General features: G+C 47.4%; 2 protein-coding genes across 2 annotated transcripts in view; one reads left to right on the top strand and one right to left on the bottom strand.

Annotated features, from left to right (window-relative positions):
• LOC135405841 (zinc finger protein 239-like) overlaps window positions 1–19,042 on the top strand; it is a 264,939-nt gene that overhangs the window by 157,634 nt on the left and 88,263 nt on the right. The window lies entirely within an intron of this gene.
• LOC135404827 (POTE ankyrin domain family member B-like) lies at window positions 482–6,768 on the bottom strand. The gene is made up of 9 exons (XM_064639559.1): window positions 6,072–6,768; window positions 5,507–5,654; window positions 5,121–5,402; window positions 4,926–5,032; window positions 4,128–4,218; window positions 3,735–3,871; window positions 3,472–3,565; window positions 2,727–3,008; window positions 482–557 (listed from the first exon to the last, which is right to left on the bottom strand). The coding sequence occupies exons 1-9, from the start codon at window positions 6,287–6,289 to the stop codon at window positions 513–515; spliced, it is 1,404 nt and encodes a 467-aa protein (XP_064495629.1). The 5' UTR covers window positions 6,290–6,768; the 3' UTR covers window positions 482–512.

Below are 19,042 nucleotides of genomic sequence, written 5' to 3'. Positions count from 1 at the left end.
CAGGCCCAGCAGGGGGATCTGCACTCTTGGCTGACCCCGCTCACTCTCAGGGGACCTGTTCTGCTCTTCTTGCTCAGGGCCTGTGGGACGGCTCCCTGGCCCCTCAGCTCACGCACCCTGCCAGGCTGGCTGCCACTCCTGGCTTGCCCCTCCTCTGCAGGACAGCCTGGCCTCCATCAGCCCTTACACCTACTGCTTTGCCCTCAACATTTGCATCTTTCCCCAGAAGGAGAACTACCTCTGGATTAGTTCGAGTCATCTCCCACTGGAACAGCAGGAGGAGCATTAAGAAAAGCCCATCACCTCCAAAATGCAGCCAAGGGAATAAAAACATCCACATGACAAGAAATAGAGGGAAAGCATCTCCCAGCTTTCAAAAGAAGGAACACCACAACCAAAGAGCCCTACCCAGAGCAAAACTCACCTCTCTTTGGAATCTGTCAACTTCCTTGACCTTTTCAGAACATCTCCTCTTCATTTTTTCCAGCTGGGACTGACTTCCTTTCTCTTCATTAACCCGGAGTTTCCTCCTCTCTATCCTCAGAAGCTTTTCCAGCCTGCACAGTAAATTAGTGAAGAAACCCATGAAACACCGGAAGAACCAGCCTTTCCCCCACGGTCTCACAGAAACAGCACAGACAGCATCCAAGCCTAGAATGGCTTGGCTTGGCAGGGACCTTAAAGATCATCCAGTTCCAAGCCTCCTGCTCTGGGCAGGGACACCTTCCACCAGACCAGCTTGTTCACAACCCCATCCAACCTGGCCTTGAACACTTCCAGCCATGGGGCCTCCACAGCTCCTCTGGGCAACCTGTTGCAGTTCCTCACCACCCTCACAGCAACCAATTTCTTCCTAGGATCAAATCTAAACCTACTCTCTTTCCATTTGAAGCCATTCCCCCTTGTCCTCTCACTACCTGCTCTTTTAAATGCACTCTCCTCATCCTTCTTGTAGGCTCCCTTCACACCCCAAAAGGCCACAATTAGGTCACCCCAAAGCCTTCTCTTTTCCAGGCTGAAGGGTTGCAATTGTCCCAGCCTTTTCTCCTAGCAGAGGTGCTCCATCTTTCCAAGCACCTTGGTGGCCTCCTCTGGACTCAGTCCAACAGCTGGAGGTCCTTGCTGTGCTGAGGAGCCCAGAGCTGGATGCAGCCCTCCAGCTGGGCTCTCCCAAGGGCAGAGCAGAGAGGCAGAATGCCCTCCCTCCACCCGCTGGCCACGCTGCCTTGGACGCAGCCCAGGACACAATTGGCTCTCTGGGCTGCGAGCGCACATCGCCGGCTCATGTCCGGCCTCTCCTCCAGCCCAAGGGCTTCTCGGCAGGGCTGCTCTGCCCCTCTTCATCCCCCAGCCTGCACTGATACAGGGGCTGCCCTGAGCCACGGCCAGCAGCTTGCACTGGCTCTTGGTAAACCATCAGCAGATTGCCATGGGCCCACTTCTCCAGCTTGTCCAGGGCCCTCTGGATGGCATCAGCTGTGTCAAACACACCCCTCAGCTTGGTGGCAGCTGCAAATTTGCTGAGGGCGCACTCCTGCCCTTCCTCTGGATCATTAGTGAAGACATTAAAGAACACTGGGCCCAGTCCAGACCCCTGAGGGACACCACTCGGCACTGATGGCCCTCAGCACTCTGAGCCATTGATCACCACCTCTGCATGGCACTGTTCACCCAATTTCTTATCCATCTAACAGTCTACACATCCAGTCCATCTCTCTCCACTTTGGAGAGAAGGATGTTGTGGGGGACTGTGTCAAAGGCTTTCCAGAATGACAGGGAAATGACATGGGTAGCCCTTGTCCACTGAGGCAGTCACTCCATCTTAGAAGGCCACCAGGTCGGTCAAGCAGGACTTGCCCTTGGCGAAGCTGTGCTGGTGCTTCCAATCACCTCCCTGTCATCCACGTGCCTTGACAGAGCTTCTAGAAGGATCTCTTCCATCACCTCCCCAGGCACAGAGGGCAGGCTGACAGGTTGGCAGTTCCCAGGGCCCTCCTTTCTACCCCTTTCAAAGATGGGCACAGTGGGGTTCCCTTTTTCCCCTCACCTGGGACTTCCCCTGACTGCCACGACCTTTCAAATATCAAGGAGAGTGTCTTGGCAACTCCATCAGACCCTGGTGGCCAATGGAGGGCAATAATGCTGGCCAGATGGAGAAGATGGATTTCCAAGGAAAATGCAGGAAGAAAAAGGAGTCTCTCATTTCCACTCCAAACAAGCACGGACTTACCTTTCCAGTTTCTTGGCAAGGCATCTTCTGGTTTTCACTTCCTCCACATACAGCTCTTTGTACCTTTCCATCTCTACCTGCGTTGCTTCTTTATGAGAAGCACTCTCTTGTTGGGTGTTTTTGACCCTCTCCAATTCACTTTCCAGATTTCTAATCCTTTCTTCCAACTGAATTCTCATGGATTCACAATGACTGTCTCTGGTTCGTCCTAGTGGGGCCTGGTGGGCTGCCTGTGCCTGAAGGAGACAGTGCAACAGTTCAACCACCACAAGAAAAAGAGAGCTCTGCCCAGCACAAAATTGCACACACCCAGTTCCAAGGGCCCAGCCTTACTCAGAGAGGCGGCTCTGCCTCCTCACTCCCAGCAGCAATCAAGGCACAACCCAGGAGCTACCAGGGCAAACAATTCTTTGCAGTGGGAAAGAAGCCCAAATGAGCACTCTGCTTCAAAGCTCCTAATGAAGAGCCTGTGGACACTGGGGAGAAATTCACTTACTTGCAAAACGAGGCTGACCTCTTGTAGCTTTGCACTTCTTTCCTGGTCAGCTCCTTCTGCCACCTCTCCTGTACACTGTTCTCTTTGGCTGCAATCCAGCACCAAAGTCTCCAAATGATGGTGGAGTTTTGTCATCTCTTCTTGCAGCTGACATTTGCTCTTCTCCAGTTGTTCACACTTCCCAAGCAGAGTGGACAGCTCTTCTTGCAAAGCCTGGTTTGGGGCCTCGAGCTGCATGCCTGTTCCAGGCTCCATGTCCAGCTGCTGGGAAAGTTCACCACCCTGTGCACAGAAAAAAAAAGAAAAGGAAACTCAGCATGGTCTAAAGGCAGTGAATTCTGGGAAAACCTCTCAAGGGGTGGCCATGGCAACTGTATTTATCATCTACTGGAAACCAGCCTAGAAAACATTTGAAAGATTCCCCGACAGAAAGAAGAAACTTTACACCTACTTAAGAATTTGGGAGACACTTCTGGCAGCAATACTTCTGGGTCCCTTGGAGCTCATGATGAAACTCCTCATTTAGAATCTAAGAATTCCTCCAGTGTCCAGCACACCAAATACCCTCAGGGCTTTTGTAGCAGCTGGGGAAAGGACCAGGCTGCTTTCTGAGCAGCCTCTGCTGAGGAGAAGGCAGAAACTGAGCTCCCCAGGCTCTGCAGGAAAACTTCATCTGACAGTTGCCCCACAGAAATAGGCAACTAGGCTCAAGAGTCACAGGAAGGCAAATTTAGGACCAGCTTACTGAGGCAGAGGCTTGCAGGGCTCTTGGAAGGGCTTCAACGCTCTCGCTTGGCTGCTGGACAGTGCCTTCCAATCTGCTGTTCTCACTGGCAAAGCTTAAGGAGAAATACAGCTCTTATTACCAGAAAATCCAATGCCAGACAAACTGTGCTAAGGAACAGAAGCCACAGCAGAAGTGTCCTTCAAAATCCCACTGACTCTCCCCCTGTTTCCACCCAATCCCCAAAGCCACAGACCCCTCGCTTCACTGGGTTACTCTCTTACTCTTGCGCGTCTTCTTCCAGGAGGTCCTGCAGTTCCTGGGAGGAAGTTATTGCCTCTCTTGTCTTGGCATCCAAGGCAGTCTTCAAGTCAGGAACACAATGCTCAGACTGAAGATGCTTTTCTTCCTCCTCCTGCAGCTGTAAAATCACGGGAAGAATCCACAGTTGTCAGGGGAGCTTTTCCAGAGAGGAGCCAGCTGCTGCTGAAGAACTCAGGTGCTGCATGTCTGTGTGCATCCCCTCTGCCCAAAGAACTGCAATCCATTTAAGTCCCTTCAAAGCTTCACTTCTACTCCCCAAGGAACACAATGAACACTGTTTTGTCCGTTTTCAGGATGGATAGGAAGCAACAGGCACCCCCAGGTTTCTCCCTGTGGGGACAGGCTTTCCATACCTCCGCGTCAGCCCTGTCCAGCTCCTCCTGCAAGCGCAGATTATCTTCCTCCAGGTGAGCCCCATGGCTTCCAGGAACCACAAGAGCACTCCTAAAGCATGCAAAATTTCATCGGAAACATGTCTGACCCTGCATCAGTTTTCCCCTGCTTGCTCCCAAAACAGCTCTTCCCCCCTTTCCTACAAGCTCCGGGAAAGCAAAGCCAAGTCCATGGAAGCATTGGAGAATTTCTCTTACAAGGGGCCTCCCTAAAGCAGCCTCAACTACCAGCTCAGGCCATGCTGTTCAGGGCTCCTTGCACTGCTCTTCAAAGTCCCCCCAGATGCGGCTGCACAAACTCCCAGGGCAAGCCCTTCGACCCCCTGACCATCTCCATGGCAGGAAGTTTTCTCCTTCTGTGCTCGGAGCCCCTCGTGTCCCCTGGGACAGTGTTGCTTCTCTTTCCCCCAACGCTTCCCTTCAGAGCACTGAACGCCCCAACTCTGCCGTGCCTTAAACCCCCCTGGCCTGCAGAGAGCAGCCACGCTGCTGAGCTACTGGCAAGTTTCCCCGGGGCTCTGGCTCTGGGTGTGGGGAGGGCACCACAGACAAGGCTTTCTTGCAGACCTCAGCGGGCAAAGGACGAGAGCCCCTGAGGTACGAGAGCAGCCAAGGGCAGACCTCCATTCACCAGTCCCACGGGGAACTGCTTCCACGGGGCTGCTCCTTCTTTTTCCCAGCTCATTGCCACGCCCCTCGTCTGGGTCACACTTGCAGACTACCCAGAACACCCGGGGGCTGTTTTGACAAAGCCCTCACCTTTCCCCCTGGGCTTGAGCAGGCCTGTCAGCTGCTTTGTTCACAAAGCACTCCAGAATCTCCTCGTGCTGTTGCAAGGCTGCAAGTTTCAAGGGGGTAAATCCCCACTAAAAGGAGAAAGAATCCCCATTAGAAAGACACAGACAAGCTCTGCAGCTGTTGGAAAGAGCAGCTTTAGCCACATGCCAAGGTTACCTGGTTCTGAGCATCACTGTTGGCATGATGCTCCAGTAACAGCCCTGCTACAGCTGTGTTTTTAGAGAGCACAGCCAGGTGAAGGGCAGTGTTGCCGTCAGCGTCTGCCAGATTGGGGTCGGCACCGTGTTCCAGCAGAACAGCAACACATTCTTCCTGCTCCTGCTGGACTGCCTGGCAACAACACACCAAAAGGGAAAGGCTTCCAACTTTTCCATCCCCCTCTGTCACAACTCCCTCAGCTCCTGAGTGCTGCCATAGAAGACCATCTTCAAAGATCAGCTAACAGAGGCTGTGCCCTGCCCATTGCAATAGGCGTGTTTCTATGGCCCCGCCCTGCAAGGAATCCTGCCAGACACCTCCCCTTTAACACCCCAGCACTGAGCCCCACCTCCAAGCTCAGAAGGCATTCCACACACCTTCATCAGGGCTGTTCTCTTGAAGCTGTCAGCGAGGTTGGGCTGGCTGTTCTTTCTTAGCAGATATCTGACGACATCTGCATGGCCATTGGCTGAAGCCAGATGCAGAGGTGTCCTAAAAATTAAACGGACACTCTTAACCCAGACAGACAAAGGACGAGCCCAAGCTGTGTCTCTACCCAGCACCCTGGGGACTCTGCCCGGACTCTGCTCCTCCTGCTGCTCCTGCTGCTGCTGCTGCAGCCCTGCCCTGATGAGCCAGAGGGCAGAAGAGAACAGGTGAGGGCTGAGCAGCTGCAGAACAGCCCTGCAGAGAGAGCACGGCCAAGGGGCAGGTGGGCAACACGCGTTTGCAACAGCGCTGGAGCCCGGCCGGCAGCTCCGAGCAGTGAAAAGCTCAAGAGTTCCCTGTCCTAGCTGACAGGGCAAATGTCACTTTTCAAGCCTTGTCCTTAAGAGAGGGCTGCCGAGGACTACTGCAGCTTGGCTCAGGAGCAGCCAAGGTGTGCCATCAGCGTGGCCCAGAACTCACCGCATCTCCTGGTCTGGCCTGTCGATGCCGACTACCTTGACGTACCAGCGCCAGCGCCTCAGCCAGCCCAGGTCACCGCGGGCGGCCGCGCGGTGCAGCCTGCCCAGCCCCTGCTCCCGGAGCTGGGAGGCGCTGCTGGAGCTGGTGGCAGCCCAGGGCTGCCCACTGGGGCTGCTGGAGGGCGACTGCCGTCGCTTCTTGCTCAGAAGCCACGGCATGGCCCTGCTTGGAGCTCCCAGCAGCAGGAAGGGCAAGAAGGCCCCGGAGGGCTGCCGGGAGCCAAGTGGGGATGAGGAATGGGACGGGGCGAGGTTTAGGGGGAGGGTGACAAAGGGGACGAGAATAAGGACGGGCACAGGGTATGAAGCACAAGGCAGACGAGGTCGCCCTGCGCAGTGGTCGTGGCCTGCAGCTGCCAAGACGGCGATGCAGGCGCGCAATGCTCCCCGAGCGGGATGTGCTGCTGCTCCCCGAGAGGCTACAGCAGCTCTGAGCGCCGGCTGCGGGCACCAACAAAGCCGTGCCCGACTGGCGCCTGTGGCGTCACAATGGCTGGTGGAAGGCTCAGCACGTCAGCGTGGGGTGTGACAGAGGCCACGGGGCAGGGTGGGGCCGGGCGGGACAGGGCAGGGCGGGGCAGGTGTGAGGGAGGCCCTGCTGGGCCTTGTGGGAAGGAGGCGGCCTGGGCCTTGTGAGGGCGGCCGGCGGGAGTGGGCACTGCCCCGCCTCAGGGCGCCCCGGGGCAGGGCCCGGGACACTCCCACTGGGCCGCAGGCTGCGGTAGGCGCTGGAGCAGCTCCTGCATCACCCGCTCTGGCTTTTTGCTTCAGCCTGGAGCCGGGCTGCCTCTGGACACACTGCCATCAAATGAGGCTCAGGACGAAGTGGGGCCACCACAGCTCTCAAGAAATGCCCACCCAGTGCTCCAAGCCCGCCAGGCCAGAGTTCCAGGACAATTCCTCAACTCCTTTGTCTTGTCCCTCTTGAAGAGCAGACACCTCACCCCCCTTCCCCTCACAACTGCTCTCTCCTGCTGCTTTGCCAGATGCCAACAGTGAATTTCTGCTCTGCTGCTCCACCAGCCAACAGGCAGCACACAGCAGGGCAGGAAGAAACTTTCAAACACATCTTGTCCCACTTTGTCCCAATGACAACACCAAGTGAAGGCCCAGAGGTTCTGCACCAGCTTTCTCAGGGGAGGGACGCTACAATGCACCGCAAGCAGGCTGAAGAAATTTCCCTTTTTCTTTGTGGATCTATCAGGATTGTGTTAGATGTTGATACTTTTGGTCTGTCTTTGGCCCAGCCACCTGGGACAGTCTCTTCTTTTCCTGCCCAGTTAGGAGAAAACAAGCACTGAGAAACGGGAACTTGGACCTTGAAGGAGGCGTTTTGTACAAACTACAATTAATTGGTGTCTTCTTATTGGCTGATGGCCTTCCAAGGGCATTTGAAGAAGAAAGTGAAGAGGAGGGTGATGAAGTACGCCCCCAGACTCATTTAGAAAAGACCCACTGAAGTACAGTGTGCAAGTGGGGGGGGAATTCCAAAGGACACATGCATGCGCAGAAGGGGCACCACTTCCAGAACACTGGCAGGGACTGAAGGCCTCTGGCTGGGTGGTGCTGGCCACACCTGCCCAGGCAGACCTCACCAATTAATTGGGTAAAAAGCTGATGGCTCGTGCTCGGGAGACACAAGCTTCACCTGAAAGGACAACGTTGCCTGTTGCGGGGACGCTGCGATCTTGTGAGCCTGCCGACTGTCCCAGAGTGCAGCTTCTGCTCTGGGCAATTCTGGGCATTCTGGGGAGGTGAGATAACTTCAGAAGCAACACCTGGGGGACTGGGGGAGTCATACTGAGGGCTTATTTTTCTCCTCCTTCCTCTCTCTTGGGTTTTTTCCTTTTGTTGGCCACCTCTTGCTAATAAATATTGGTTTTGTTCCTTCCAAACTCTCCCTGATACAGCTGCTAAGAAATTAATTAAAAAAACAAAACAAAACAAAACAAAACAAAACAAAAAAGCCCCCCCCCAACTAGAGGAGAACTGTTCCATATTCAGTAGTACCTGCACAGATAGGACCCCAGCTGGCAAAAAGCAGGATTCATTGAGTTCAAAAAAGTATTTCTTTTATAGGACATAACCTATAAGGTTTGAAGAAAGGAAACCCTCATCAATCACAGAATTCTAGAATAAATAAATTTTCTCCAGAAATGGGACTACCCAAAACTTTCTCAGTTAGAATAGAGCTTTGCCCAAAAGCTGGCAACCTAACCCCAGAATAGCTCTGGGTATAATAAGAGACAGGGTGCTGAGAGTGTTCCAGCAGGTGAGGGAAACAAGGGGTAGTAAAATGAAGTTAAGAAGTGACAGTCCCCAGCTTCGGGAAGTCTGAGATTTTTAACTGGACATCAGCTTCCCATTGTCACTGTTATGTGCTATCTATGCATCAATAGGAGGTTTTGTGAGGGTGGTTTCCAGAGGAAGATCCAAATGAGCTGACACTTAAGGGACCAAAGAGCCAAAGAGCCTCTGTTCCCTGCACAGTGGAGCTGCTGGTGCAGCCTCAGCAGCCCAAGCCAGAGGTGGAAGGAAACAGCTTGCAACTAAAGCTGTGATGCCAATTTTATGCCCCAAAACAAGGCGCGGAGAAACTGCTCAGAGACAGAATTTCAGTCTATAAGCAGGAGGTATTTATTTCACGGCCGGGGAGCAGCCAGGTCGCCCTGGACAAACTGCTCCAACTCGAGAAACACACAATCCAACTTTTATACACGTTTTGCCAAGCAATTACATCATATATTATGAATATTCATTACATTGCAACATCTACTTTTAATATTCATAACAGGTGGAGTTGAGGCGGAGTTAGAGGCGTGGTCCTTAATTTGGGGAGAACTTCGGTGGGAGTTCCGGTCTTCCTTCATCATGAACCTCGTGTCCTTTTCATCATCATCCTCCTAAACTTTTGAACCTTCCCTAATTTGGGTAGCTTCCTTATGAATTTGGCAGAGAGTTTCGGTATTTGGCACCAATACCTAATTTCTTGGCATGTCCCTCTCTTTATCTCTTTGGTTTCCTCCCCATATGTCTCTTTTTGTGTGTACTAGCATTTTCTGTTCATGTTTATGTTCTTCTGTGTCAGCGCGACCTGTACCTCAGTGAATTTATTGCCTCCGCTTTCTAAATGCTGAATTCTATGTGCCTTGCTAAAGCTTGCTTCTACATTTTGTGCTTAACTCTTTATATTGCTTAAATTCGCTTTTCAGGTGTTACCTGGCTTCATTTCCCCCCTTTTCTTAGAACTTACGAATTCCTTCGTCAAGTTCTAATCCTAAAGGGCGCTGATATGCTTTTATCATTGCCCAGATTATTTGGGTTCTCTTGACCATGGACCTTAACTTACACCACAGGCATATGTTCATGAGGGTTAACAAGAGCATGCCTATAGCTATAATCAATATGGGGTGTACTAGGTAGTGAAAGACTTGAGTTGCTGTTGGAGAGTACCCTGTGAAAATGTCCCACCAGTGATGTTGACCTACTTGTGCAACTTTCGTCAAAATATTCTTTATACCTTCTGAATTATGCTCTACTTGCCACACCATGCGTTGGGTCGTTTGATTCACCTTTCGAGCTAACTTTCTTACTTCAGGATGCATAAGCATTTCTTTGAGAAGCTTAGTATCCATGCCTATCTGTAGTTTGGGTACTTCATGATACAAAGTGTACTCAGCCTCGATTAACTGCTGTGTGGTTATGGGTGCAGTATAGCTAAAGTCACAACCTACAATTTTGGTGAAGTTACATATACAAAAGTTAGTATCATTAGTCACTTCAAGACAATTATCTATTACTACATCAACACAAGGGGTTCTAATACAAGCGCATCCATTTCCTATATAGAATACTTGTGATCGGGTTCTATTGTGCGGAAGCATTTCAAAAGTGCATATACTGTCTTCAGCATCTAAGCATAAGTCTTCAGCTTCTACTATGGCATTTTCGCAAATATAACCTAATTGTCCTTTAGGAATACATGCTTCTGTGCTAATTGATTGCCACTTATTCTTAGTGTTGTCATAGTTTGCCCAGACATTATGATCTACAGGTCTGACAATGACATCTTGATGTATAGTTCCTAATGTTAGAATGGGGAAGATAGCTCTCTCTTCTGCAGCGCTGATGGTGAGGACATAGGCCTCAACATGTTCTTGTTGTGGATCATAGGTAAAATTAACTAATTGCCACCAAGCCTGGTGGTCTATTTCAAATCGTGTAGTGGAGCTATCTCTTAATATTGTTTCTCTTATTTCTTGAGGCAGTATGCCTGACATTCCTTCTCTTAATATTCCCGCTGCTACTGACTGTATCCATTGTTGTGTTTGAACGCACTGGATAGCAAGTGCAACTTCTTTGCTAATATCTCCAGCGTAATCAGCAATCTTGACAAAATCTTCAGCGGTGTGGTCAGCTATTAGAGCCATCAATTTAACTACTAAGGATTGTGTTTCTGCTAAAGTTAGCATAGATGAGCTTGAAGGTACTTTAAGCTTACCTAGATTGGAAGTGACGGTACTCAACTTATTTAGTATTACCTCTTGGTCTATGGTGTTCATTATACCAAACCCTGTGCCGATCCATCCACTTATATCTCTTTGTGTTCGTTTGTGAAGTGACCTAGTCGCTAACCAGGCATTCCAGCCTTTGAGACTTTGCTTTACGAACGGCTGGCAATCTTCTTGTAAGTGTGTAATGTCTGTTTGAATGTTCATCTGTACCTTCTTTAGAGAATATGTAGGATTTAGTAGTAACTTCAATTCGTTTGACTGTCTTATTACTTGAGGTCCTATCAAAGTGAAATTATGTATTCTTCTACATTCTACTTGTGGAGTGATTTCACGAGATGGGTCTTTAGCTAGTGAAATTCTTTTTCTAACGGTGTCAACACCTGGAGGGTTTCCTTCCCTATTACAGGTGAATGTCACTGAATGATTTAACTCGAATAGAATTTCACATTGTGCTCTGCCTCCTTCAAAACTATCCCACTGACATGAGATTGGTCCTGGCCGTTGAGTCCAAACAATGGGCTGACCTTTTTTTATTTGGCTATAAGTGATTAAATCCTGTTTAGATTCATCTGGCCAGAATTTAATCATCAGTGTTAGTTTATCTGTTTTTCCTATTAGTCCCTCAACTTCTCGACACCCTATTTGAAATTGGTCTCCCTTTTGTGCTATGAGATAGCCTGGGTCTGGCGTGTAAGGTTGTTTGTTATGTAAAATATAAATCTCCATTTCCGGGAAATCACCTTCGAAAGGTAGTTCTATGTAAGCATTAGACCACGGTCCTTCAGAGGTAGAGTTTTGAGATAAAACTATACTTATCAGAAGTCCAATGATCAATGTTGAAAGAGCCGGATTCATGATGCCAGGTCTTCTTGCTTATCTTCTGGAGCTTTCTTGACTCGAGAGTAGTGAATCCATGTAGGTCGTTCCTTGATCCTAACCGCGGTGAAGGTGGTCAGCAGCACTTGGGAAGGTCCCTCCCACTTTTCTTGTAGGGGTTTTCCTAAAAGATTCTTAACATACACCCAATCACCGGGGTTAAATGGATGCAATTTACAGTCAGGTTGCTTGGGCTGGTGTTCTATTACTACTGCAGCATTTTTATCAAAATGTTTTCCAACAGCAATTACATAATCATATATATATTGATTGCCTATTTGGTCTACAGCATCACTATTTACAACTTGCATAGCATAAGGTCTACCGTACAGAATTTCAAACGGGCTCAACTTTTCTTTTGATCGAGGTTTGACCCTCAATCTAATCAGAGCAATAGGCAGAGCTTGATACCATTGTAAGTTAGTTTCTTGACATATTTTAGCAATTTGTTGTTTGATGAGATGATTCATCTTTTCTACTTGCCCACTAGCTTGTGGCCTGTAGGGCGTATGCAATTGCCATTTAATTTGCAATGCTTTGCTTATTGCTCTCACAACTTTTGCACAGAAATGTGTACCTCTGTCTGAGGATATACTCCTTGGTATTCCAAATCGTGGTATAATTTCGTTTAGCAAAACTTTAGTTACCTCCCTCTCCTTGTTTGTTCTGCAGGGAAATGCTTCAGGCCACCCAGAAAATGTATCGGTTAGTACCAATAGGTACCTATACCCCCCTTTTCTTGGGAGTTCAGAGAAATCAATCTGCCATACTTCACCTGGGAATTTACCTCGATTTATTGCTCCCTGATGTATCTTGGTCCCTGTATTTGGGTTATTCTTCAGGCATCGTTCGCATTGGGTTGTAACTTGTTTTACAGTAGTGAACAATTTTGGCCCTGCTATTCTAGTTTGCAAATACTGGTAAAGCGGGTCTAAACTCCAATGTGTTTTCTCATGTTCTGTTTTCACAAATTGCCACATTAACTTCTCTGGTATTATTAATTGTCCTGTTTCTAATTGACCCCATCCATTGTCTAATAATTTGCCCTTGTTCTTTTGAATCCATCTATGATCTGAGTCCTGATAATCTGGTTGGAAGTCGGTATTTAGCTCTTCTGGTATTAGAGCTGTTATAACCACTTCCTTGGTTCTTGCAGCAGCTAATTTAGCTTCTGTATCAGCTTTCCTATTTCCTATCTCTGGAACAGTGTTACCTTTTAGGTGTCCTTTGCAATGCATTATGGCCACTTGTGCTGGGAGTTGGACTGCTTCTAACAATCGTAGAATTTCTTCTGCGTGTTTGACTGTTTTCCCTTGGGCGGTTAGCAGTCCCCTTTCTTTCCAAATTGCTCCATGAGCATGCACGACGGAGAAGGCATACTTAGAGTCTGTCCAAATATTAATTCGTATGCCTTCTGCCAATTCCAGGGCTCGGGTAAGAGCTATTAATTCTGCCTTTTGGGCTGAGGTCCCTGCAGGTAAAGGATTTGATTCGATTACCTCTTCCGTTGTGGTTACTGCATAGCCTGCCATTCTTACTCCTTGCTTCACGAAGCTGCTGCCGTCCGAGAACCAGTTGTCTGCATCTTCAAATGGCTCTTCTTTGAGATCCGGGCGACTGGAGTAGACTGCTTCGATGGTTTCTAGGCAGTCATGCTCTATTGGTTCTGCTGACATTCTTCCTTCTAGAAATGAGGCTGGATTCACAATGTTAGTTACTTGAATGGTTACGTCATCTGATTCAGCTAGGATTGCTTGGTACTTTAGGAATCTGGAAGGTGACAACCAATGGCCACCTTTCTGTTCTAGTACAGTAGACACAGTGTGGGACACTAATACAGTCATTTTCTGGCCCATCGTGAGTTTTCTGGCCTCTTCTATGTTTATGATTACTGCGGCCACCGCTTTCAAACAGCTGGGCCATCCTTTGCTTACTTCATCCAGCTGTTTGGAGAAATAGGCCACAGCTCTTTTGTGTGGTCCCAACTGTTGCGCCAAGACTCCTAAAGCCATCCCTTGCCGTTCATGAGAGAACAGCCAGAATGGTTTTGTTACATCAGGGAGGCCCAAAGCCGGGGCTCTCATGAGTTCTTGTTTCAGTCTCTTAAAAGCTCCCTCTGCTTCGGGAGTCCAAACCAGGATATTCTTAGCTTCTTTTAATAAATCATACAATGGCTTGGCGAGTACCCTATATTGGTAGATCCATAAGCGACACCAACCTGTCATTCCCAGAAAGGCTCGTAGATCTCTCACCGTTTCTGGTCTGGGCATCTGGCAAATGGCTTCTTTCCTCGCTATTCCTAGGGATCGTTGTCCTCTGGAGATCTCATATCCCAGGTATACTACCTTTTCTTGCACCAGTTGCGCTTTCTGTTGAGAGACTCGATATCCACTTAGTCCCAAGAAATTCAACAAAGAAATAGTCCATTTAACACACTCTTCTTCTGATTCAGTTGCTATCAGCAGATCAGCTACGTATTGCAGAAGAGTACCATCCCCCTGTGGCCTTTCCCATTGTTCCAATTCTTTGGCTAATTGATTCCCAAAGATTGTTGGACTGTTTTTGTAGCCTTGAGGTAACACTGTCCAGGTTAATTGGGTCTTTGTTGAATTTTATTACGGCTTCCAAATTTTCCAATAAATCTCTACCCAGTAGAGGTTTTGGAAAATTTGGTAAGTACAGAAACTGATGGATCCCCATTTGTTTTCCAATTTTGTATTTAATAGGTTTTGGGAAATAAGCTTTTTCTGGTTGGCCTGTTGCTCCCACAACTTGTACAAATTCATCGCTCTTGGGTACCAACTCTTGCACTTTCTTACAGCTCTCATATCAGTAGCGTCACCAACAGAATCAACTGCCTGAGCACTCATCAGTGGTGCTGAGCTACTCGTTCTCAGAAACACCTCTACATTTGGGGCCGTCGCCCCCCCCCCCTGGGCTGAAAGCGGCTTCAACAAAAGTTGATTTCACTTGCACCTCTGTGCGTACTCCAACTAAACCGACAGGACTCACTCCCGCTGGACCCGAGCTAACTTCTCTAGAGGCTTTAATTTGCCTAATCCCTCCCGGTGCAGCCAGATCCACACCAGGGGGTCCTTCAATGGCTCCTTCCTGCTCAGCCAGAGCCGGTCCAGGAGGAGTAACCACCACCCCGGCAGCTCCAACTCCCCTCACCGCTGCTGCAGCAGGGAGTCCGATTTGTGGAACTCCCGGGCTACTCTCTCTCTCGTCAGGTGATATCAACATATCTAAATCATCCTCTCCCTCCTTGTCCTTGGTTCTCCGTTCAGCAGTCCTGGTACAATATGAATAGCCAATCCCTTCCTCTCGATTGTTCTTTAAGCTTTCGGTATCTGTTTTATCCTTATGCTTTCTGTCCTCTTTTCTTTCATCCCTTCTTGGTTTCTGGCAGGCTGCTTTCTTTACTTTGCTGGCCTCCCATTATTATTGTAGGGGTTTAATTATGCACTTATCTGGGATTTCTCAATCTGTCCCACCGCGTCATACACAGAATATCTATCTATAAAGTACTAGTTACTGCTGACAAATGTTAATCTTTCAAGGACAGATTCTCCCTGGACCTTTCAATTATTTGAGCATCAGTAATATACCAGCTGATCCAGGAGTCGTGTTCCTGAACTGGTTTCCAGTTGCAAATATTTTAAATCACTAGAAGTTGTACTCTAGTTCGTCTCTTCTCTACATTGATTGTCTGATAAATTCTTTTACACTATCACAACAAGCTTACACTTTTCTTAATTTATTTCACTGTCTTAAAATACCTTTTACTTTGTCTCAGTACTTCATACATACAACATCCAGCTACTTTATCTGTTTCTAGCTCTGCAATCGCTTCGTCCGTTTCTGGCCTGGCTCCTCGCGGAGAACAGGAACCGCAGAGCGGGACTCCCACTCGCCCCGCAGCAGAGCCGCGTCTCAATCACACTCACATTCACACTTGCACACTTGATATAGGAGAACTTTCCTACCTTCTGATTTCTATCTGAGCAATCTGCGTTACCAAGCAAGGTCGTGAGATGGCGCCGCAGACCGAGAGATATGGCTTTGCTGTCGGCTGTCCGATTTATGTTACCACAAACTCACAGGATGTTGCTGCAAACTATAAAACACACTTCTTACAGAAAATGCAACCAAGATGTTACGAATACCTGTCTATGAGTGTGGCAACAATAAAATCTCACCCACTTAGTTTCTGCCAAATCTTGATTTGACCAACAGCGTATACAGTAGAAGGTAAGGGTACGATTGAGCGCTATTTCTTGTGTTCCTCTTGGACCCAGAATATATTTACCACAATTGTTACACAAAGCTCTAACATACAGTGAACAATAACAGAAAGGACAGATTTTAATCCTAGGATTTATACGTGCCGGCAAGAGCTTATTCACTTTTATAGAACTGAGATTGCAATCATTTCCCATATAGAGTTAAAAAGACGTCTTAAGAACTATACCATATATGAAAAACACAACATCTAATTTTTTACAACAGACAAACAAACTGCTGCAAGCAATGAAACAGCTTATTTTAGTTTCGTTTTTACTCGTTGACAAAAACCAGAACATTTAGCAAGAGAAACCGCATTCCAAAAATTCTTTGCTAGTACAAGGAGCTTTCTGGGTCCTAAAGCTCCTAGAAACTCTCAAACAGCCTCGGAAGAATTAAAAATGGTTAATTTTCTGAATCGAGCACAGTTTCCAATGCATTACCAGACAATATCTTACACAAAACAAACAAACAAACAAACAAAGAATGATCAGGGTAAATTAGAGCAAGAACATTTGCAAACAAGACACAGAAACATAAAGGGTGAACACAGCATTACAAAGAAAAGACATTTACACTGCAGTGCCGGGACTCTAACCCGTTTAGGGACTCTAACCCTTTCTTGGCAGGACTCTAACCTGCAACTTTCAATACCTGGGACTCTAACCCAGCTTTAGGGCTAATGCTGAGGCGTCCCCCAGCTCCCTTTTGGGCGATAGCGTCCTATCCCCACCAACTTAATTACTTTCTTTTATAAACTGCAGTTCAAAACATAAATACCTCTTAATTTGAAGCAGGAGGTTCTTGTCCACCGTTGCGCAGATCCAAGGGGTCTGGGAGACTCTGCCGACAAAAATTCAGTCGGGGGGCCCTGAGAGCGTCCCGGCCCCTTGGGTCCTGGCTCAGGAAGACCCCCGCTCCTGCCTGGCTCGCCAAATTGATGCCAATTTTATGCCCCAAAACAAGGCGCGGAGAAACTGCTCAGAGACAGAATTTCAGTCTATAAGCAGGAGGTATTTATTTCACGGCCGGGGAGCAGCCAGGTCGCCCTGGACAAACTGCTCCAACTCGAGAAACACACAATCCAACTTTTATACACGTTTTGCCAAGCAATTACATCATATATTATGAATATTCATTACATTGCAACATCTACTTTTAATATTCATAACAGGTGGAGTTGAGGCGGAGTTAGAGGCGTGGTCCTTAATTTGGGGAGAACTTCGGTGGGAGTTCCGGTCTTCCTTCATCATGAACCTCGTGTCCTTTTCATCATCATCCTCCTAAACTTTTGAACCTTCCCTAATTTGGGTAGCTTCCTTATGAATTTGGCAGAGAGTTTCGGTATTTGGCACCAATACCTAATTTCTTGGCATGTCCCTCTCTTTATCTCTTTGGTTTCCTCCCCATATGTCTCTTTTTGTGTGTACTAGCATTTTCTGTTCATGTTTATGTTCTTCTGTGTCAGCGCGACCTGTACCTCAGTGAATTTATTGCCTCCGCTTTCTAAATGCTGAATTCTATGTGCCTTGCTAAAGCTTGCTTCTACATTTTGTGCTTAACTCTTTATATTGCTTAAATTCGCTTTTCAGGTGTTACCTGGCTTCATTTCCCCCCTTTTCTTAGAACTTACGAATTCCTTCGTCAAGTTCTAATCCTAAAGGGCGCTGATATGCTTTTATCATTGCCCAGATTATTTGGGTTCTCTTGACCATGGACCTTAACTTACACCACAGGCATATGTTCATGAGGGTTAACAAGAGCATGCCTATAGCTATAATCAATATGGGGTGTACTAGGTAGTGAAAGACTTGAGTTGCTGTTGGAGAGTACCCTGTGAAAATGTCCCACCAGTGATGTTGACCTACTTGTGCAACTTTCGTCAAAATATTCTTTATACCTTCTGAATTATGCTCTACTTGCCACACCATGCGTTGGGTCGTTTGATTCACCTTTCGAGCTAACTTTCTTACTTCAGGATGCATAAGCATTTCTTTGAGAAGCTTAGTATCCATGCCTATCTGTAGTTTGGGTACTTCATGATACAAAGTGTACTCAGCCTCGATTAACTGCTGTGTGGTTATGGGTGCAGTATAGCTAAAGTCACAACCTACAATTTTGGTGAAGTTACATATACAAAAGTTAGTATCATTAGTCACTTCAAGACAATTATCTATTACTACATCAACACAAGGGGTTCTAATACAAGCGCATCCATTTCCTATATAGAATACTTGTGATCGGGTTCTATTGTGCGGAAGCATTTCAAAAGTGCATATACTGTCTTCAGCATCTAAGCATAAGTCTTCAGCTTCTACTATGGCATTTTCGCAAATATAACCTAATTGTCCTTTAGGAATACATGCTTCTGTGCTAATTGATTGCCACTTATTCTTAGTGTTGTCATAGTTTGCCCAGACATTATGATCTACAGGTCTGACAATGACATCTTGATGTATAGTTCCTAATGTTAGAATGGGGAAGATAGCTCTCTCTTCTGCAGCGCTGATGGTGAGGACATAGGCCTCAACATGTTCTTGTTGTGGATCATAGGTAAAATTAACTAATTGCCACCAAGCCTGGTGGTCTATTTCAAATCGTGTAGTGGAGCTATCTCTTAATATTGTTTCTCTTATTTCTTGAGGCAGTATGCCTGACATTCCTTCTCTTAATATTCCCGCTGCTACTGACTGTATCCATTGTTGTGTTTGAACGCACTGGATAGCAAGTGCAACTTCTTTGCTAATATCTCCAGCGTAATCAGCAATCTTGACAAAATCTTCAGCGGTGTGGTCAGCTATTAGAGCCATCAATTTAACTACTAAGGATTGTGTTTCTGCTAAAGTTAGCATAGATGAGCTTGAAGGTACTTTAAGCTTACCTAGATTGGAAGTGACGGTACTCAACTTATTTAGTATTACCTCTTGGTCTATGGTGTTCATTATACCAAACCCTGTGCCGATCCATCCACTTATATCTCTTTGTGTTCGTTTGTGAAGTGACCTAGTCGCTAACCAGGCATTCCAGCCTTTGAGACTTTGCTTTACGAACGGCTGGCAATCTTCTTGTAAGTGTGTAATGTCTGTTTGAATGTTCATCTGTACCTTCTTTAGAGAATATGTAGGATTTAGTAGTAACTTCAATTCGTTTGACTGTCTTATTACTTGAGGTCCTATCAAAGTGAAATTATGTATTCTTCTACATTCTACTTGTGGAGTGATTTCACGAGATGGGT

This window comes from Pseudopipra pipra, chromosome W, assembly GCF_036250125.1.
Source record: "Pseudopipra pipra isolate bDixPip1 chromosome W, bDixPip1.hap1, whole genome shotgun sequence".
In the NCBI taxonomy this organism is placed as follows: domain Eukaryota; kingdom Metazoa; phylum Chordata; class Aves; order Passeriformes; family Pipridae; genus Pseudopipra; species Pseudopipra pipra.
This window is presented reverse-complemented; position numbering and strand designations above follow the sequence as displayed.